The sequence below is a fragment of the Ctenopharyngodon idella genome, chromosome 21 (assembly GCF_019924925.1).
Source record: "Ctenopharyngodon idella isolate HZGC_01 chromosome 21, HZGC01, whole genome shotgun sequence".
NCBI lineage: Eukaryota > Metazoa > Chordata > Actinopteri > Cypriniformes > Xenocyprididae > Ctenopharyngodon > Ctenopharyngodon idella.
Window position 1 is genome coordinate 18,762,736 of NC_067240.1, and position 22,695 is coordinate 18,785,430.

A 22,695-nucleotide genomic window follows, 5' to 3' on the forward strand; every position below is an offset into this window, starting at 1 on the left:
TTCATTTTAAGTTTTATTAACATGGATGGAAACTTACATAATATACAACTTACACTTCACATGCCCTGCATATGTGCACAATTCAAGTTTAATCATCAAAGCATTGCTGTATTAAACAATAAATTTACAGGGTTTTCCAGGAAACATCTGAGAATTTTAAAAGTTGGCATTTCGAGGCCTGGAAAATCATGAAAATGTTACAGTAATGGAAAAGTCATTGAAATTTACATAGTGAATTCATCTTAGTGGAGGTTCAGAAAGCTTCAAATGAGCCACATTCAAATCCCAAATATAGACTTTTATACACTTTTATAGTTAATGTTACAATGACAAATTGAACCCCCCTTTTAAAAATACTTCAAATGCAGTAATCATGAACAATCAAGTCATGGAAAATGGATGAGAATCCATGAAAGTCAAATAAAGCTGTCACTTCTAAAGGAGAGTGAATGTAGACATGAAAGAGATAGTTGTGAACACAGAAAATAATAACAAAATAATAATATTGTCAGATTTCTCAACCTTAACATGGTGGAAAGATCCATTCCAGTAGCTGCAGTTCAGTGCTTTAAAGATTGATTAGCTTTACTTTGTACAGAACCTCCTGTGTTAAAAGACACGCATTCTCTACCATTCAGTGAAAACACCTTTGTTGTCCAAAAACACAAAAGAGGCACAGAAACAGGGTGATTAGATTGGGCAGGACACACAGACTGTGAGATGGCACAGACGTGTAAACAACTCGTCCATTCAGATTCTGCACAGGACGGAATATTCCAGTCATTGGTTTTTCTGTTGCGAATAACAGCTGTTTATACATTGACGTCAGCTAAAGTGGAAAAAGAAAGATGGCCAAAAAGGATCAGTACATTTGAATTGAAATCTACCACTAGTGAACTCAAACTTTCTATAATTATATGAGATCTTCTAAGTATTTCCTGAGATATTGGTGATTCTATTTAGATGACTAACATCTAGATCTCAGTCTGGTTTATGCCAAAAAGTCTATCTGTACCTGAGTTTTGCTTATGGGCAGAGTCTGTTGGAAGACCGTCCACACAACAGCCTGGTCACAACTTGGTGTGGTCAGGGAACCATAGTACCGATAGTAGCTCAGTTTATTGGCTTGAGGGACGATGTCAGTCAGTCTAAAGTCTTCAATTTCACTGCTGTTCCCTTTTGATAAAATTGCATAATGTGTAATCAAAATGCAGACCAACAAAACATGTTAAATAGATAAACTAATCAAAAAAGAGAAATTCAGTTTCCAAAAAAAGACTATGTAGTCCTTCTTTAAAGTACTCACCTTCATGTCGGACTTTTCCTAAAGCCTCTATAACTCTGTCAAGCTTTTTATTTTGCCCTGAAGACACCTAAAGGGGGATGACAAAAGTCTGTGTTTAATGAACTATGTCGATAATAACTAAAGGGATATTTCACCCAAAATTGCTGCAATATGAATGGTGAGGACTGACAAATATGCAGCATAAAATGATATAAAAAAGTAGTCCATATGGCTCCTGCACTATATTTATGAAGCTATTTGAAAACATTGTATGAGGTCAAAGTGAAACTAAATCTCACTAAATCTTCACTAGCACTTCACAATTCATGAACGAATTGAGTCAGATCTTTTAAGCTGATCCAGTTCACAAAACCGTTTTGAATGATTTGTTCATGTGTTAGACTGATTTTGTTTTGTTCCTCACACTAAAGCCTTCAAAAGTCTTGTTGTATGGATCACATTTATGATACTTTCTATGACATTTTTTCTTCTTGAAAACCCCAGTCTTCATTCACTTTCATTAACAGTAATTTTTCATTATTATTCAAAAATCTCCTTTTGAGTTTCATGGAAGAATGATATATGAAAATGAAAATGTTGAATGTAAATGTTTTTTACATTTTGGGTGCAGGGTTATTAGTTAAAGGGATAGTTCACCCAAAAATGAAAATGATCCCATAGTTTACTCACCCTCAAGCCATCCTAGGCATAAATGACTTTCTTCTTTTAGCCAAACACTATCGGAGTTATATTAAAAAATATCCTGGCTTTTCCAAGCTTTATTATGGGAGTGAATGGTACAATTTTTTTTAAGCCCAAAAAAGCACGTACGTTCATCATAAAAGTAATCCATACAGCTCCAGGGGGTTAATAAAGGCCTTCTGAAATGAAGCGATGCGTTTTTGTAAGAAAAATATCCATAATAATTTTATAAACTGTAATCTAGCTTCTGGTAATTGCAATCCACACGTTCACGAGAGAGTCGAGTTCCAGCTGTGATGGAATTTTTTTAATTAATCATAACTAACATTCTTTTTCCTTGCAGGAATAACATTTATATGCTTTTGAAACCTAAATGTCCTCAAACCTTGGGCCTAAGTCAGTGTGTGTCTGAATCATGTCCAAATATAAGAAAAGGGAAATGAAACTTAGGGACAGCTAGACAACCATCTAAATATAATAGCCCCATGATATTGAGTAACCAACGAACTAATAAACACATGATTTGGGCAGATCTTGCTTTACCTAGAAACAGAAGGGTTTGACATATGAAGAACCAATCATATTGTAGAATGCTTTGCCATGCTCCTATTCTATATAAACTGTTGTATTCTTTTCGCTTGTGGGATTTGATACGAGGTCCTCCGGCCGTGATTAAAGCATATTCTAAGGCATAGTCTGGAGTCTGTTTGGTTTTTAGGCTGCGCAGCAGACTAGACACAAGAGAATCTTACTTTCATACTCAAGTGATAGTGTTTAGTGGAGCACTAAAGATCTTATTCCCAAGTGATAGTGCTCAAAAAGGGTTGAGACATCGACCGACTCGAACAGGTATTGAAGTATGCTTAGTAGAGTATAAATTCATAGATGTCTGGGACACCCGGTTTAACTTAAGTCAGGTGCGTAGGGGAAAATCTACCACACGGCGTAGGATGTAGGATGTGTTATGATGGATGGATGCACTTTTTTGGGCTTCAAAAAAAAAAGCCCAATTATAAAGCTTGGAAGATACCGGATATTTTTAATATAACTCTGATTGGCTGAAAGAAGAAAGACATATACACCTAGGATGGCTTGAGGGTGAGTAAATCATGGGATAATTTTTATTTTTGAGTGAACTATTCCTTTAACTAAAACCAAAACCATAAAAAGTTAATTTAAAATAAAATAAAGTAAACTTCAGCTGAAATAAAATAAAGTTTTAAACGTAACTTAAAGATTATTGCCATGGCATCATTTCTCATTTTCATTTAGTTTAATTTCATGTACTAAAATAACTAGGTAACACTTTAGTTTAGGGTCCAATTCTCACTATTAACTAGTTGTTTATTAGCATGCATATTACTAGCATGCATTACTAATGCATGACCATATTCTACATCCCTTAATCCAACCCAATACCTAGACTTAACAACTTGAACTCAGCAACTTAACAGTAATTCTGTCAAGACAACTCTGAGTGTTTGGCATGGTAATGGATGTGACAATGTTGATATATTTGGTCTTGGTGGAATAGATCTGCTACGCTGCTGCTGCTGCTGCAGAGCAAGTAAGACATGCTGCTGCTGTACAATATAGCGTACGTGAATTACCTGTAGCAGATCTATACAGGTGGAGCTGGGGAAGGTGGAGGGTTTCTGAAAGCATGCTGCAACTGCTACAACAAATGCTGACCAAGTATTTGAAGGTTAAGCAGCAAGCTCATTGGCTACTGATACAACAGGAACCATTTAGCTGTGCCCTATAGAGAATGATGTGATTGCAAGCAGGTTGTGTTAAGGACCTATAAGCCTGCGCCATCTAGAGGTTCATGACAGAACTTTTTGGCAAAAGTCGTAGTTACAGTAATAGTTAATAGTAAGAATTGGACCCTAATCTAAAATGTGACCAATATGTCTTTGAATAAAAAAACAGAAAATATAAAAATTCAAAATATTAACAAAAACTATAATTTTATCTCAATGATAATAAAATAACACTGGGTGAACTATCCCAAGAGCTTGTGTTCAGATGATTTCCTCACAAATATTAGTATTTATTTAATTAGTATAATTAGTATGAGACAAAATATCACAAAGGCATCAGTACCTCAAAAAAGAAGGCAAGTGCTGCCACCCCTGTAGAGTCATTTAGAGCCTCTTTCAAGTTGTTGTACTTTTCTTTAATGTGAACAATATGGAGCTGGGAGGCAAAATACATCATTAATACCCATCATAAATTAACTTGAAAAAAATAATAGGCTTTGTATGCATTTGATCCTCCATATGTCATTGACTGTGACATGGACTCTCACCTCCATGGGATAATGCTCCCCGTCCACAGAGTGCTCTGAGCCCTGGCCATCGTCCTCTCCCCAGTGCAGGTGGAACTGGACAGCCTTGTATATGCCTGACAGACCCCCACCACGGAGCCGCACAAATTGAGGCAGAGTAAAGTAAGCTGGAAAGAAACAGAGAGCATGTTATTATAATTAACTGTATGATTACACTATTTAAAAGGTAACAGAATTCAAACGAAATCATTTAAAGTCAATTGAATAGAATTTTACTGAACTGAAGTTTAAGTCACCATGAAATCAAAATGGACAATTCTTGTTTTTTTATGGAATATTGCGGTATTTATTATCAGATTACAGCAATAGCAAACCGCAAACATCCAATCAATTCCCGATGGACAAAATCAAGCCCCGCCCTACATTTTTCGAGAAGCAGTTTCACTTGGATATACATCACAATAGGAAAGATTATCCTAACTTCCATTTCATGCCCACTTTTAAAGGATATTTCATCCAAAACTTTGTTCCATAACACATTCATTCATCTTTGAAACACAAATTTGATTTCTATCCCTCCATTCAAAGTCCAATCCACCAAAACTTTCACAATAAAAAAAAAGTTTATGAAGACATCATAAAAGTAATCCATATGAATTGAGTGGTTTAAGTGTTCTGAAGATACACAAATGCTTTATATGATGAACAGATTTAGTTTTTATTTACATTTTATAAACACTGATAAATGCACGTAGATAGAGCACATCAAATATGGTAAACGGAAGCTCAAATGAAGTTTGTTGAAGTAAAGATTTGGTTGTGTGGATTTTCAATGGATGGACAAAAATGATAAAAGATTATTAAAAACATCTTCATTTGTGTTTTGAAGACGAAATAAATGAGAACAGAATTTACATTTTTAGGTGAACTGTGCCTTTAAATATCAGTTCCATCTACCTGAATGTCCATGATTTTCCACACTCATGTTGAAAATGTTCTCGTGGCCCTCGAAGATAAAACTGGTCAATTTTGAGTCATGTTTCACTTTGCTTGTGACGATATTGATGGGCGATTGTCTCTGACCTCCACAATTAGGAAAATAATTTTTCCATTCTGAAGGCCCTGAATGACACAAATGGAAAACACATTGTTCTCACTGTATACATTCAACTGTATAAAAAACTGTGAACAAGGACTTTGCTTTAACGATGACAATGCAAAAACTTGAGGTTCTCACCTTTACATGCGTCATGACAGGAAAACTGGCTCTGGTAGCACCACTCACCTGGAACAGAGAAAACAACATGATGTAACTGGTTCCATGGACCACTATTGGAAAGTATTTAGATCTGTGACTCGAAGCCAAGGTTCAGAGCGGTCTTAAGAACCAGTTATGATGGTGGTCATTAACTAACAAATTTGTTTATTTTGCGGCCATATAAAGCCATGCTTTGATTCACAAAGTTTTTCCTGATAATCAGTGAGCCATCTAACTGAGTCCCCCTCCTGATCACCAGGTTTGATCGAGTGCAGAACATGTGCTTGAATGCAAGGGCACCTTAAGTGTTTTCATATTACCCACTGTCCACCTGTGCACTTTCATCCCATTCAGCTTAGTTTGCACAAAAAGGAAAATTCTGTTATCATTTACTCATTGCAAACCTGTATAACTTTCTTTCTTTGTGAAACACAAAAGAAGATATTTTGTCCATACAATGAAAATCAATGGGGGCCAATGTTTTTTTTTCTTTTTTTTTCAATATCTCATTTTCTCCACAGAAGAAATAAGTCATACAGGTTTGGATTTGAAACAACATGATGAGTAAATGATGACAGAATTAAAATTTTTGAGTGAACTGTCCCTTTAAAACAGGGTTATTTTAAGCTTGGCATTAGAATTTTTTGTTTCAAAGTATAGTTATTTTTCATTGCAGTGAACAATGTTGCATATAAAACTGTTGCATTTAGAATGTGATGCTGGGTGTAAAGCATGAGAATGACTTTGGGTATACAACAGAAAATAAATAAATAAATAAATAAATAAATAAATAGAGAAGTTGTTCTGCAGCTGCCGTGGTTACATGTATTACATCTTCATCTTTCCTGTAAGTACAAGCGTGTTAAATCATAAGGAGACGGTGAACTTTGAAGAGGTCATAAACGATATGCACAAGGTGACCCTGTGTTAAAAAATAACCTGTCTGGATTCAATAACCCAAGATGCACTGTGCTACAGGCTAGATTAACCAGTGACAGAGCAAAATCACTGACAGTCAGAGTAAATGTGCAGCAAAACATTACAACTTGAACTTGACATGTGCAAGTATTATATGAAATCCCTCATTCACAAAAAAAAAAAAAAAAAAAGATTTAAAGGATGTTCACTTTCAAATGAAAATTAGCCCAAGCTTTACTGACCCTCAAGCCATCCTAGGTGTATATGACTTTCTTCTTTCTGATGAACATAATCGGAGAAATATTAATAAATATCCTGACGCATCTGAGATTTATAATGCCACTGAACAGGTTTCAATGAGTATGAGCTGAAGAAAGTGCTTCCATCCACATCCATCCATCATAAACATACTCCACACCGCTCTGGGGGGTTAATAAAGGCCTTCTGAAGCAAAGCAATGCGTTTGTGTAAAAAAAAAAAAAAATCCATATTTAACAAGTTATGAAGTAAATTATCTAGCTTCCGCCAGACAGCCTTCCGTATTCAACATACGAAGAAAGTGTAAAACTCTTGCAATTCAAAAAGCTTATGCTACATCCTACGCTTTCCCTATTCAACTTATATGGAAAAAGTGTAACTGATGCGACGCCAGTTTACACTTTCTTTGTAGCTTGAATACGGAAGGTGGTCTGGCGGAAGCTAGATATTTTACTTCATAACTTGTTAAATATGGATATTTTTTTTTACACAAACAGATTTCTTCACTTCAGAAGGCCTTCATTAACTCCCCGGAGCCGTGTGGAGTATGTTTATGATGGATAGATGTGGATGGAGACACTTTCTTCAGCTCATACTCGTGACCCCTGTTCACTGCTATTAAAGCTCGGACGCATAAGGATATTAATTAATATTTCTCCAATTGTGATCATCAGAAAGAAGAAAGCCATATACACCTAGGATGGCTTGAGGGTGGGTAAAGCTTGGGCTAATTTTCATTTGAAAGTGAACTAATCCTTTAATATAATTATCTGCAAGTGAGTTTACTACTATACCTAAAAATGCACAAAAATGCACGTCCATACCAACAAAAACACAAACTAAATATAGTACAGTTTACATCTGCCTTTACTTTTTGATCATAATTATTTTTAAAATACTGCATAGCCTAACTTAATGAATGACCCACAATTTTCAAATAATTCTGACATCCCTGTTTTTTTTTTTTTTTTTTTTTCAATTTAAAGGCAAAGGCTAATACAAGAGAACACAATATTGTATTTGATATAGTATATGTGCAAAACAAAGAGGGCGGGTAGACAAGACACAAAGAAATTAACTATTTTAGAGTCCAAGAATGCAATGCATTCCACTCAAAGTACAAGGAGCAGGAGAATGAGAGGCTGTGATTTCAACTAAAATTCTACCAGACAGTTGGTAGAGGTGTTTATACATAGGAACTGCTGATTATTGTTTTGTACCAACAATACAAACATTTACAACAATTTTCCCACAGTGGTTAAGCAATCTCAAATCAACAGCTTTCAGTTGACTTTCATGGCACATAATTTTGTGCAGTATGATAGGTCTAGTATCTACAGTAGGCTATATGGCTTTGTTTTAAAAATAAGTTATTTTATTATATTAATAATTTTTATATGTAGGCCTATACGATGTGTAAATAGCCTACTACAGTGCAAAGGTTCATACTAGGCTATCTTTTCTATATAGCCCCGAATGTAAATTAGTTAATTAACGTTGACTCTGTTATTTATGGGTCATTAATAGACAAGCCACATGTCATATTTCAAAAGTTTGCCGGTATTAGCCTAATTAGCAACTTCTTCTTGCGGGCAGCCGCCTTTACTTACAGTCATTTTCACGGGATCGCGCCCGTTCTGTTCCACGCGCCCAGCCTTCTCTTATTTAAAACTGCTGCGGGTAAGTTTTACCGAGCAGCTCCCTCCGACAAACTTCGCCATCCTCTTTCACTTTTGCTGCGAACTGTTTATTCGCTCATGGGGAAAGTCTGTTCACCTGCTAGAAGGCAAAATGGTGAAGGGATGGAGATTATGTCTATGTTTGCGCCGTTCAGGTACGAATCGCAACATAAAATGCTCTCCGACTCCTTAGCTATAACTATCGACTGACAAAGCCTTCAATTTTACCCGGTGACGACTATTATTTTAGAAAATCTTGTTAACCAAATAAAATGACTGGGAAACGCTAAATAGACGCATGTTTACTAGTGGTCTCAGACTTCTGGACTGCTGTACAGCGAAATTATACCGCATTATTGGTAATATCGTGTTGATGTTTTAGCATATTGATGACTATTTAAGTCGGTGGTTCCCAAATGTTTTTAGACTACAATTTTTTTAATAGGCTAGTATAATTTAGTACTAATGTACAACAGAACTATAATTATAAATAGGCCTATGTATTATTTTATCAACAACTCACAAGTCTAAAGTGTAGAATCAGTAACGTTCCGGTTAATTTAGAATCGGATATGTTAAGGAGACAGTTGTGTTCTCATAACAGCTATGGACAATTCGCATTTGTCCACAAATCGGACATCATTGCTGGCGCTGTGTTCATTGCGTGTAGACAGGTCTATCTGATGAAAACGAAAATGGGTTTCCAGACTGTCTGGGTTGCTAACTGTTGTTGTAAATTTTCCATTTTATCATATTTTTGGAGCCCTAAATGAATTCTGTTTCAAATAATTGTATAAAATGTATACAGTAGGGCCTACACAAATGGTACTCAAAATAAAAGTTACTGAATATTGCATTTTAAAAATTTTATTCTAAAAACTGCATCAAAAAATATTAACATTATTTAAAAAGATATTATTTCTATGCAAGATGGAGAAAGAAATGTTAGTTGCATTTTGTCAGGCCAAAATTCAGCATCTTCTGTTTTTCATAGAGCAGTCATTCAGTCAACATTCAGATTCAGAGACAGAAACATCCAGAGACAACCAGCCAGACAGATGGATGGATGGATGGATAGACAGAGAGAAAGACAGACATACATACAGACAAACATTAGATAGATAGATAGATAGATAGATAGATGACAGATAGATAGATATTCTACCTTACCTGAGCAGAGCTTTAGAGCCAACAGAACAGATGAGAGAGAAAGAATGGATGTCATGACTACAAAACCAATACAACTCTCACTGCTTTGTGTGACAAGAACCATTTTTATACAGTGAGGGAAAGGAAGGAGGGGAGAGGGAAAATTTTACAGGTAAGCGGTGAAATGACAGGTGTAGGGCAGCAAACTAGGGCATTTGAGGCCCTTGATAAGGACATTAACTCTCACAATACAACCTATGGCCAGTTAAACCTGGTGAAATTTTTCCTGAGCTCTGGCTAAGTGAATTCGCTCTATCATACAGCCTGCAGGGGGCACCAGCGCCAAACAAAACATGTTTATTATTCCTGTTGGGCATGTAGTTAAGCACAATGTAAAGTTTGTCTTTGAGGGCACACACACTTCAAACCCTCTGCAACACACATATGAGTAGAGATTAATGCTAGCTTCTTTGAGCGACATATATCCATGGAGGAAACCATCTCAGTCCCTCTAGGTGACTCTGAGACTAATTAAGCATGTGGGGTGTCAGAAAATGATTGGACGTTTTGACTCAAGTGACTCTTTTGAGAATGATGAGGAACAGTGCGGCCTGTCTTGTTAACCACGTCTTGTTGCTTTGACACGGAAATCAGTTAGCACGACAAAGCTGTCTAATTAGAGATAAGGGAAAACAACAATGCCGCTATCATAAATCACCCCAGCCTTTTTTCCGACATAATGAACGCACTCCTTCTCTTTCTCATTCTTTGCCTCTTGCGATGCTGTCTTGGTCTTTTAAAGATGGGAAGCATGTGCTGTAAATTAAATTAATGTTAGCCTCCTCTCAATCATTCATCATTCCAATAAAATGACTGGAGCTGTTGTACTGCATCGTTAAAACGGAGAGACCTATTAAAAAGTCATTAAAGTCAACTCAGCATGAAGGTCTGCCCTGTTGAGCTTTAGCCATGCAGCCAAGATAGAACGACTCCATTTTATGGACATCATATAGCACAGACGTGTGATTATGAGTGAATGAAGTGGAAGGTAAACAGTAGGCAGCAAAAGGCAGTAGAGAATTAGAGAAAGGGCTTAAAGATACTGTAGTGGCCCCCATATTTATAATAGCCCACTAAGAGTGAAAGATCAGGACTGTGATGCCTTATTTACTCGTGACTCATTGTGGAGAATCATTACTAGAGACATCTAAAGTAAAGGTGATGATACACGGGGCAACTTTTTGAGCAATGTTGCCGAGCGATGTTGCTTGGGCACTTTCCCATTTAGAATGGACAACAAATTTCGATCATAAAGGGATAGTTCACCCAAAAATGAAAATTATTTCATCATTTACTCACCCTCAAGTTGTTCCAAACTTGTAAAAATTTCTTTGTTCTGTTGAACACAAAGGAAGATATTTTGAAGAAAGTTTGTAACCAAGCCGCTTTGGGGCACCATTGACTTCCATAGTAGAAAAAAAAATACTATGGAAGTCAATGGTGCCCCAGAACTGTTCAGTTTCCCACATTCTTTAAAATATCTTCCTTTAAAGGGATAGTTCACCCAAAAATGAAAATTTGATGTTTATCTGCTTACCCCCAGGGCATCCAAGATGTAGGTGACTTTGTTCCTTCAGTAGAACACAAATGATTTTTAACTCCAATCGTTGCGGTCTGTCAGTCGTATAAAGCTTGTCAATGGGAACTCCATCTATAAGAGTCAAAAAAACACGCACAGACAAATCCAAATTAAACCTTGCGGCTCGTGACGACACATTGATGTCCTAAGACACGAAAATATTGGTTTGTGCGAGAAACCGAACAGTATTTGTATCATTTTTCACCTCTAAAACACCACTGTCCAACTGCCCTGCATATCCGGTTGGTGAGGTCTAAAAACGCGTTCTGATGACGGAAGTGATGTCTCGTGCTTATACTTCAATGAGTGCGAGAGATCACTTCCGTTGTCAGAGTGCGTTCAGACCTCACCAACCGGATGCTCAAGGCAGTTGGACATAGTGGTGTTTTAGAGGTAAAAAATGATATAAATACTGTTCAGGTTTCTCGCACAAACCGATCGTTTCATGTCTTAGGACATCAATGTGTCGTCACGAGCCGCAGGGTTTAATTTGGATTTGTCTGTGCATGTTTTTTTGACTCTTATAGAGAGAGTTCCCATTGACATGCATTATACGACTAACAGACCGCGACGGTTGGAGTTAAAAATCATCATTTGTGTTCTACTGAAGAAACAAAGTCACCTACATCTTGGTTGCCCTGGGGGTAAGCAGATAAACATCAAATTTTCATTTTTGGGTGAACTATCCCTTTAAGTATCCAGATAGAAATTTGTTGCCCATTCTTAATGGGAAAAAGTCCACGTAACATTGCTCAAAAAGTTGCCCCTTAAAGGGACTTTCATTGTATTTGTGTTCTACATACCATACCTAAACTCACACAAGCTGCTTTACTGTGTTAATGAGGACATCATATCCAACTTTTTCCTAACAAAGCCTACTGCGTTTTAGATTATGGAAGGCACTTCTGGTTTGGGGAAATTCCACTCAAAAAGACTGAAACAAATCATAAGGTTGCGCTACAAATAATCTGGTAACACTTTACAATAAATTTTATTAGTTAAAGGATTAGTTCACTTTCAAATGAAAATTACCCCAAGCTTTACTGACCCTCAAGCCATCCTAGGTGTATATGACTTTCTTCTTTCTGATGAACAATTAATAAATATCCTGATGCATCCGAGCTTTATAATGGCACTGAACAGGGGTCACGAGTATGAGCTGAAGAAAGTGCTTACATCCACATCCATTACACCTGTACAAATTTCCTTCATGTTCTATTTTGAGACGTCAGGAATATAACGTAACGCTTGGAATTAATGTGACATGGTATAACAAGAATATCTAATTCCTTTAATTCTGTATAATATGATATATCCTATGAATAATTGAAATGCACTAAGAATCTCTCATTTTTCTCCCTGAATCCTCACATCTTTTTCCCAGTTTGTTTTCACACGGATGCTTTAAAATGAATTTTCACTTCTAATCCCTATTAGCAGTGTTTTCTGGACTGTTTCTAAAGCAAGTAAATCAAATATTTATTGTTTGTCAAAGTATTATCACTCAATGTTCCAGTTAATGAACATTTTTTGATTAAGGCAACGTATGTTACATAATACAGACATATATTGCTACAGTGATATTTAACGTGTCCGTAATATTGCTGTGAAAATAATCAAGCTTTTGAGGTTATTCATGGTCTGTTGTAGTAATTTGTTAAAGCTTTTACACTTTTACATTTTCTTTTAATATTCAATGGTTGAAGGGTGAGTAGAATAATGTCATCTGGTTGTACCCAGTTTTTGTAAAAGCTTATTACTGCGTTCACATAGCGAACCTTTCGCTTATTGTTTACAGTTTAATGGAAGGTACTCCCATAATTCGTGCAAAGTGTCATGGTAAAAAGGTGGATAGACACGATGGTTTTTAATATGGAGGTAATGAAATTCACTATTTTTGATATACACAAACCTGTTGAAATCAGTAGATTTAAAGTAAAACATTGTTTGGCCAATGTTTCATTATATTTGTAAGGATTTTTTTTATTATTATTTGGCTCTCACAAGTATAGTCAAACTTATACATGTGCACATACAATTCACACATGTAATGTTTGTGATCAGTCTGTACTGAACAAACTACTGGGTATACAGAAAAAAATGTGATTTCTGAGAAACGCTGAGCACAAACACACTTGTAGCCAATCAGCAGTAAGGGGCGTGTCCATTCACGAAGGGGGAGGTGCCATGTGTTGCATAGCGTGTTTGTGAATTTGGGGGCGGAGCTTTAAAGATAGGGGTGTAATCATTTTGGGAAGGGGTGTGTTTGTTTTGGTGATTTCAAATATCAACAGTGTTTTTCAGAAATCACTTACTGCACCTTTAAAGTGACTTCTGTGTGATCTGTGCTTAAAGGGATAGTTCACCCAAAAATGAAAATTCTGTCATTATTTACTCACCCTCAGTTTATTCCAAACCTGTATACATTTGCTTCTTCTGTTGAAAACAAACAAATATATTTTGAATAAAGTTTTTAACCAGGCTGCTTTGGGGCACCATTGACTTCCATAGTAGGAAAAAAAAATAGTAGGGTGAATTCAGGGTAATTGGGACACTTTTTGTCATTGAGATAACTGGGAAAAAGTGTCCCAACCAACCTGAATTCAGTCACTGGTGCCCCAGAACTGTTCAGTTTCCCATACTCTTCAAAATATCTTCCTTTGTGTTCAGCAGAAGAAAGAAATTCAGACAGGTTTGGAACAACTTGAGGGTGAGTAAATGATGACAGAATTTTCATTTTTGGGTGAACTATCCTTTTAATACATCAATACACTGCTGACAACAGACAATGGATCTTTTTCTTGCCAGCGAAATGTCAGAAATTTTGCTAATGTGACCACACCTTAAATGTAGATTTTTTTTGCACATTTGTGCCTAATGAGGTTTCTCAAATTTGATGGTAAACTGCCATTTCACTGCAAATGGCAGATCAGTTTGTAATTAGGAACTCTAGCAGAGGTTACTTTGCATGCGCTTTGGCATTTTACAGCATATTTGACAAACATTGTACTTAATTCTGATACATTGACTCTGTCTAAACCGTAAACCCTGCTGCTTTTCTGCATCACTGACCAGTCAGTCAATGACAAATTTTCTAATATCACATATAGTCTAAAACGAATTCAAGTAAGCTTTGGACATATTTGATGATACTTATTTCTCAGTAATAAAAAAAAAGGATATTTATTTACTTATTTCAGCCACTTCATGACAGCTTTTAATCTTTCATTATTTAAATGCATCGGATACAGCAAAGGATACACTATGCCTCCTTCAAACCAACTAGAAATGACCGTAGATAGGATGTTATGCAAACACAGTCGGATGTGCCTCAGTGCCTTTCTATCCCTGTATGCAGCATTTTTCAGATTTGTAATGCTGCCACTGTATTATTCCAGCCTGGAGGGTTTAAAATGTTGCACTTGTTGTATTTTTGCTACCAAATTCTGAAGGAATAAGAAAAATATATTAAAAAATATATATTAATTAAATATAATAAATAATAAAATATTCTAATCTTGGTCTCTAGAGATTTTGTTTCTATCAAGTTTAAGCCTTTAATGATGGTCCTGAAAGGTGTTGAACAGTAGGGGGTGCTGTGGCTTTTCTGATAAGGAGCAGACCATACAGTATGATAAGATTTCTTTTGATGTCCATCTCCCCCTTCAAATCTGAATAAAAATTAAATAAATAAAAGTTCTTGCAGCTTCAGTTTCATAGGAGTGACATCATTCAGATGACATGAGTCAGTGCATTTCCTAATTGGAAAAAAGCTTAAGACCAGTACCAGGTTCATTATGTGATTCCATCTTAAGTCCTTTAATAAACAATTAACTGTGCAATAGAGTGGTTAATTTGATAAGAGGATGATAAACATTTTCATTTGTTTGGGTCGCCATTCATCAGGATCCCACAGGGAGCCGCGGCAGAATGCAGAACGAGTGATTTTCAAGGATCCCAAGAGGTCAGACATCAATCAGAGGCAAAGCTGAGCTACTCCGTGAAAGCGGCCTAATTGGTATACAGTAAGATCACCTGAAAGTGCTGCTGGCAATTCATAGTCTTCATTTTTAAAATAAAAGAGATTTGTATTAATTTCAAGCTCAGCTGCGTCTTGGAAATGGAACAGTTATTGGTTACACTTCGCTGAGAGTCGTCGGGCATATAGGCTTTCTGTTTTGTGTTAGAAGGTCTGATTACCTCCTTAGATGTTTTAATCCACTTTGAATGAGCCATGAGGAAGAACGAGAACAGCCGGTGTCCTGACAAATCGTAGGTGCCCGTGTGCAGTAAGGATCCAAATCAATCTTAATTGAAACAAAAGCATCTTGATATTATTATCCACATTGAAATATGTCTGCGATTTAAATTAACAATCAACAGCTCCTTAATAGTTATTAGGATCATTAGCATCAATACGCACCTGGCAAATATAATTACCTAGCAAATGTGAAATGTTTTTTTCTCAGTGCTTGTTCTAAGATCAGATTCTGTATACACATGCGCAAGGCAGTATCATGTCAGTACTTGAAAGGACAAAACAGTAGGCTACCTGACTTTGTTTTCAAAGCAGAGTATTACCAGAATGCTATTCCGTCTTGCTCTCTCAGTCCCACACAGTCACCTCTCGTAATAGCTCCCTGGAACAAAATAAACAAGCCACCACATGGCCTCTGCCAGGGTCATAATATCATTTCCAATGGGTAAATGTTTTTCATCCCCCTAGTTCTGCTGTGAGGTACTTAAATAAAACATTTCTTTCAAAATATTAATGTTTCATTGCTCCTTTCCCCCCATTCCAGCATCATCTCCAACCTGAGGTTGAAAAGCTTTCAACTTTATAGAGGGCAAGGATACCTCATGGAGGAAGGCCCATTTTTTTTACGTGCCTGAATTTATTAATGACCACCGGTGATTTGGCATTCTGAGGCAGAGTAAGAATGTTCATAGCTGAATCCTACGGAGATTCCTTCAGTTGTAAACTTTGGTTACCTGTGAGGAGAGAGTCCTGCTTGGGAATATTCCTGCCAGTTACAATGAATTACCAAGAATTTTAAGTTGTTTGTTTTCAAAGCAGCTTCTTCAGACTTTGAAGGGATAGTTCATCCAAAAATTAAAATTATCCCATGATTTACTCACCTTCAAGCCATCCTAGGTGTATACGACTATCTTCTTTTAGATGAACACAATCGAAGATATATTTAAAAATATCCTTAGTCCTCCAAGGTTTATAATGGTTGTGAATGGAGGGCCGTGTTTTGAAGCCAAAAATAATGGATCCTTCCATTAAAAAAAAAAAAAAAAAAAAGTAATTCATACGACTCCAGGGGGTTAATAAAGGCCTTTGAAGCAAAGCGATGAAGAAAAATATCCATATTTAAAACTTTATAAATTGAAATAACTGCTTCCGGCAGAAGACCGTACGCAGAATGCGCAAGTCGACTTGTGCCAAATGAGTAACCCTCTGACATGATGTATGATGCAGGATGTAAAAGTATTGTAAGCTTAGACGCCTCTCGCGGTTCAAACAAGTAGGGCTGTGCAACAAACTAAAGCTCCTCTTCTCTTATATCGAAATCCTCAGACATTTCTCTTTAAAAATAATCATTTAGACTTATAATCCGTGACCGGTGATTTGTTTTGCTCTATCCTCTGCGCCTCCGCATTCGTTATGCGTCAGGTCAAAGGATACTCTTCCGACACAAATCGACTTGCGCATTCTGCGTACGGTCGTCCGCCGGAAGCTAGTTATTTAAATTTATAAAGTTTTAAACATGGATATTTTTCTTACAAAAATGCATCACTTCGCTTCAGAAGACCTTTATTAACCCTTGGAGTTGTATGGATTACTTTTTTTTTATGAATGGATGCATTATTTTTGGCTTCAAAATAATGGCCCCCCCCCATTCACAACCATTATAAACCTTGGGGGACTAAGGATATTTTTTAATATATCTCCAATTGTGTTCGTCTGAAAGAAGATAGTCATATACACCTAGGATGGCTTGAGGGTGAGTAAATCATGGGATGATTTTCACTATCCCTTTAACGTTTTGCACATGAAGGCACACCTTACACCCTTTAAACTGTCAAGTTTAAATGAGGGACCATTTTGTGTTCCTCAGAAGTGCATCAAATATTGTATAGAGCGTAACAGTCAGGGTCTGGAAATAAATTTCCATTCATTTTGTCCAAAGGGGAATTGATTTTTAGCGATAACTTATAAACCATTAAAGACAGACCTTTACTCTGAGCTTTATATTTATTCATTGTTTTTAGTTTTTTTTTTTATTCAATGGTATAATTCACAGAGCTTCATGGGATGGTTTCTCTCATTGAAGTGTTGAGTAAAACTGTCAACTTGTACCTTTGTCCTGATTTTCAAATACTTTTTTGTTTCAAATCAAACTTGTCATGTTGTGATTCACATCATAGGTACAGTAGTTGTTTTGGTTCAAAGCTTATTACTCTTTAAAAAAGACCTTTTTTCAAATCCAAAAATGAATGAGAAAAATACAAAGGCAAAACTACTTTATATTTGCAGCCCCACCCATTTTTAAAACTTATTGGACTGAAGTACTTCTTGTGTATATTAATCATCACATAGACTTTGAGAAACTGTTTTATGAAGTTACAAATTCAAAAGCAAATCATCAAAGTTCCACAAGGAAAATAATAAAAAGTATATACAGGGTATAGCATACAAAAGTATATAAAAGCAGCACCATGACAGGTGTAGACTTGCCATGTTTTCAGTGGCATACGCTGTAAAAAGCTGTATAAAGCCCCTAGATCACTTATAATTTTCCACAGCTCATGTTATCTGGATTTTTTTGTCTACTGAAATTTCTTGGAAAGATATTCTTGCAGTGTTTCATCAGCAGAACAACCAAAAAACATATTAAATAACAGTATAATCCACTGAAGAGACATATGTCTATCCATCACAGCCTCGCTTTCATTGCCGTAAAAAAATGCAAAGATGGCGCTAGTGTGTCTATAGCACTCTTCAGCTGCTGAACACAAACCGAAAGAAGAAGAACCATTCTGATTGACGCCGCTATGTGATGTGATTGCATCATTTTCTCATTTTGTGTGGACAGACAAGTAGGAATCATACAATGACACGCCTGGTTAGGACACAATGTTAAAGCATGGTTCATAAAGAAACCGATAACAGTCTTCAGAGTTAAGTTTTTCATAGAACTGCCCTTTTTGAAACTGTAACTATGGGTTCTTCAGAGGGTTCTTTCAGTGTGGTTGTGATGTAAGGAACACCAAATGGTGCCTGAAGTATCTTTTCTTTTTTACACTGTCCCGACTGAGTACTTCTCAATGATTGATTCACTTTATAACATTCCTATTCATTATCAACTTCAAAATTGATTGATCAATTTGTTATTGTTCTCCAACAATGGATTGCATATACACCAATTTCTTGAAGCCAATGCCATCAGGGCATGAACAGCGCAGCACAATCCATCAACCTTACAGAGGAACACCTATCCCATCATACCTTTCACCCTCCCAATCTGACGGAGCTATAGGCCTACATATTCCTCATACCTATTCACCCCTGCCATTATTAATTGAGTGTCATGTACAACAGTCAATATTCTTAATATCAATTTTACTGCTTGGCAGTCTGTGACAAAACATGTGCTGAGGGTTTGAGATGCTAATTTAAAAGCTGCTAGTGGATTGATTGTGTGATCACGCATGGTTATTCCATACTTGTAAGAGCGGTGTGCGGAGACGTGTGGCGTGGAGCCGTGTCTCTTGCGATCGTACATTTCAGAGTGCTGATTAAATGTGCCGTCACTGAATGGTACATCTCAGCTTCATCACCCTGTGGGGGAGGACCGGAGGAGGGTGTGCTTCATGATGATTCAGGATGCGAATGAGGCCTGGAAGTCGAAAATATGGAAGATGTTCGCAAACTGGCATTGGTAAAGAGAATGTCTTTTTAACAGTTCAAAAAAACTCCGGTATGTTCAGAAGTTCTGTAAAATGCATATTTGAATGTGCTCTTTGGCTTTTTGGTGTCACTTTCAATTCAGAAAAACTATATTAAACAGCTATTTCATAACAGAAACATTTAAGAAGAGCAAATAATGGGCTGCAAACCCACACGTTTCAGCAAAGCATGCCTTCTTTAGGGTTTTCTTTTTAACAGTGTTTGGAAAGGACATAGACCTAATGAGGATGACACTTTGAGTATTTGAACTTAGTGTTCAATATCATTTTAAAATGCACTCTCATTAAAACTAAACCCCCACAATCAAAAACTAAAATCCACTGTGGCATTTACTGTGTATCTCGAGGAACTCTTAACTTTTCCACTGATTAAACACACACTAATAACCTTTATAAGTACCACTCCAACATATAATTAACTATAAGAAATAAATTGCTGTTTTAGTCTTAGAAGGAAAGATCAGAGATATTGTGAATCATTGCCTTTTCTGGTAAACCCAATCAGCCTCACTTTATCACAGTTAATGTATTATCCGTTCCAGAAGGAAAGAGAATTAAAGGGATTGTTCATTCAACACCCCCCCCCCAAACCCTTTAAAAAAACGATGGTTTAAATAAAATGCTTTCAGCGCCCAAGTCCGACCCCCGAAAGTTCCGGAACTTTGAAAAAGTACTACCTAGCAAGCAGGTACTTTCTGAAGGGCAATTTTTTACCCGGAACTTCATTTAGACCCTGGTTTCTGCGATCGAAACCACCCAAAAGTTCCTTGTTCCTGGGGAAAGTTCCTGCGGTGGAAACACGGCTATACAGCGCCATAAAGCGGTGTGTTCACCAAATGCTCTTCTGAAAACACCTTGCTGTAGACGCTTGGGAGTGCTTCAAGCAGAATGTGACAGTTGGTCAGTTTGGTATTTGTCCCACCTCTCCTCCACTGTGACTGTACAGCTGGGTAAAAAGTGACAGTGATGAGCACTGTGTTTTACCCAAAGTTGAACATTCTTCAACTTTCTCTGACTGGTAAAAAATAGACGCTCTCCCATTGAAAACCAATGGAAAAATACGGTAGCCTCAGGAAAAAACGCTTTGGTGGACATACAACCTAAAAGTGGTCCAAATACCTTGTGTAGGCTACTAAGTCTTCTAAAGTCATAAGATAGCTTCACATACGATACAGTCATGATGACTTTACCAATTGGCAATTGGCTCTTTTGTGGGGCAGTTGTGGTCTAATGGTTAATGGTTAGAGAGTCGGACTTGTAACCTGAAGGTTGCGGGTTCGAGTCTCAGTACCGCCAGGAAATGTAGGTAGGGGGAGTGAATGAATAGCGCTCTCTTCCACTCTCATTACCCACAACTGAGGTGCCCTTGAGCAAGCACACCCAACCCCCAATCACTCCCTGGGTGCTGCAGCAAAAATGACTGCCCACTGCTCTGGGTATTTGTTCACTACTGTGTGTGTGTGTGCACTTGGATGGGTGAAATGCAGATCACAAGTTCCAAATACAGGATGCCACACATCATGTCACTTATTTAGAAGGTGGGACTTATCAAGCCATTTTGCGCGTTGCACTCTCTCCCATTCATAATAATATGTGTGCACTGTCTTTCTATATATAAGTCTTTGATTACACCCAACACTGCCTTTAAGCATGTCACATCCCTGCCTCAGCTATAACCGCATATATCGGTTACCCTTGTCTGTTATCTTAACAATATCCTGGTTGCCAAAAAATCTCATGGGCATCCATCACTCTGGCCTGTTTATATATCTTGCAGTGGCGAGATCCCATAGAAAGCTGATGCCACCAAGGTCTTTTACCCAAATTGAATTCTGTCCTGGATCAAAGGTCAGCTTTTCGTCTTCTCACCCCTCTCTCTGTGAGATTGCTCTGCGTATTGGTGAGGCAGCGAGTGGCTCTGTACTGAAGCTGATGGGGGCAGAAGAGAAATAGAAGGTCATGGACACAAACGCAGAGTAGCAATCTTGTTTCTCCAGCTCAGTTTACTCGCTCTCCAGTTAGTGAGAGACACACATCCTACTATCCGTTTATTTGTCTAAGTGTGTGTGTAACGTGCACAAATCTGTATGGGAGATAGAGAACATGTGAAAATGGCAGTTCCATCAAGGCAATGCAATGTGCAATTCCCCAGTACAGATTAAAGTCAAAGAAGTTATTCCCAGTCTGAATGCAGGGGGCTGACAGACAGCTCAGACCTGAGTGAAAGAAGATTACAACAGTCTTCTAAAATGAAGGTGACCTCGATTTCATAGATCTGTGGACATTTACCATTCTGAGTGACCAGACAGTCGATACCTTCATATGAGGGACAGCCAGAGCGGGTGTGTGTGTGTGTGTGTGTGTGTGAGGATGTAATTAACATCCACAGTGATACGGGGAGGTCAGACTCTAATAGACTCTGACCACGAGTCTCATTGTGAGGGATGCCGCTAGCTGAGATTTAACTAAATGCAAGACAGCTCTGAGACTAGCAGCTGATTGGAAATAAATGAGAGAGTTGAATTAAGACAAGGCAAAGGTGGATTAGCCAGAGCTTCTTAATGAACACTGTGATAAAGTGAATAAAACAACTGTGGTTGATTAAAGGAGAGAGACAGCACATCTGAACTGGGCCTTTCCAGTAATTGGCGGTGTCAAACTCACAAGGTCATGTCATAAACAAGTTACTGCCATAGATTTGTATTTCTTTTTTTTCCTGCTTTTTTTTTTTACTGAAGGAATCAGTATTTTTGAATTAATCTTTTAAGTGAACAAATCATTGACTGAAGACTCGCCCCTTTGAAACAAGTAACTGCTTTCAAAGACACAATAAGATTTGAGTGCGAACTGTGAAGGTTAATTTCAATGCTGGAACAATTACAGTCAGTTCAAGGAAAACTTGCTGTTTTAAATCTGTATGAGATTCAACGAACTAAACATTTAAATCGTACAACGTAGAAGGGGCATGTAAGTCAGCCTAAATCACAAAAAGAAGATAAAAGTGGTGAAAGGATTATGAATGATCATGAATTACTGATGGCCATACACAATTAAAATGATGCAAGGACATTATTGACCATCTTAATTTATTTCTATAGCATGATAGTAATGATCAGTGGTTCCAACAATCATATAATTTGTGTTTTCTATCAGCTATTTAGAATTACCAATAATAGTTTTGAGAATAATTCACTCTTTGGATGCGAAATGATCATGCAAAAAAGGTCTGATTCAGTTTGATTCATTTGGACAGTTCAAGTGAAATGGTAACAATAAGTACACTCTAAAAAATAATGTGTTGGCTCAACAAAAAAAAAAAAAAAATAACTCAACAGTTTGCATTAATTTTTTTGAGTCAATTTACGTTCAACCAACAAGCTACATTGAGTTAGAGAAACATAATAATTTGTAGCATAAACACAAATTTTTAAGTTGATTAAAAAAAATCAAGTCGCTCCAACTACCAGAGTTGTAGCCCTGGAACTAATTAATCTTATCTATTTCAGTTCAAACCCACAGCTATATCATAGCACATGCTAA

The 22,695-nt window shown here is 37.1% G+C and overlaps 1 protein-coding gene across 1 annotated transcript; it reads right to left on the bottom strand.

The window, feature by feature from the left end:
• ca4c (carbonic anhydrase IV c) lies at window positions 1–9,659 on the bottom strand. The gene is made up of 8 exons (XM_051876683.1): window positions 9,561–9,659; window positions 5,515–5,562; window positions 5,235–5,399; window positions 4,299–4,444; window positions 4,094–4,186; window positions 1,307–1,373; window positions 1,016–1,176; window positions 1–829 (listed from the first exon to the last, which is right to left on the bottom strand). Exons 1-8 carry the CDS (start codon window positions 9,613–9,615, stop codon window positions 635–637), a joined length of 930 nt encoding a protein of 309 aa, XP_051732643.1. The 5' UTR covers window positions 9,616–9,659; the 3' UTR covers window positions 1–634.
• Between the last annotated feature and the right edge of the window lie 13,036 nt (window positions 9,660–22,695).

Excerpts from the sequence above, each read along its gene's own strand:
- ca4c (XM_051876683.1), bottom strand. The coding sequence starts at position 9,615 with ATGACATCCATTCTTTCTCTCTCATCTGTTCTGTTGGCTCTAAAGCTC. Across the intron at positions 4,187-4,298 it reads GGGAGCATTATCCCATGGAG|CTCCATATTGTTCACATTAA; the intron begins GTGAGAGTCCAT and ends TTTGCCTCCCAG. Across the intron at positions 1,374-4,093 it reads CACTTGCCTTCTTTTTTGAG|GTGTCTTCAGGGCAAAATAA; the intron begins GTACTGATGCCT and ends ATCCCCCTTTAG.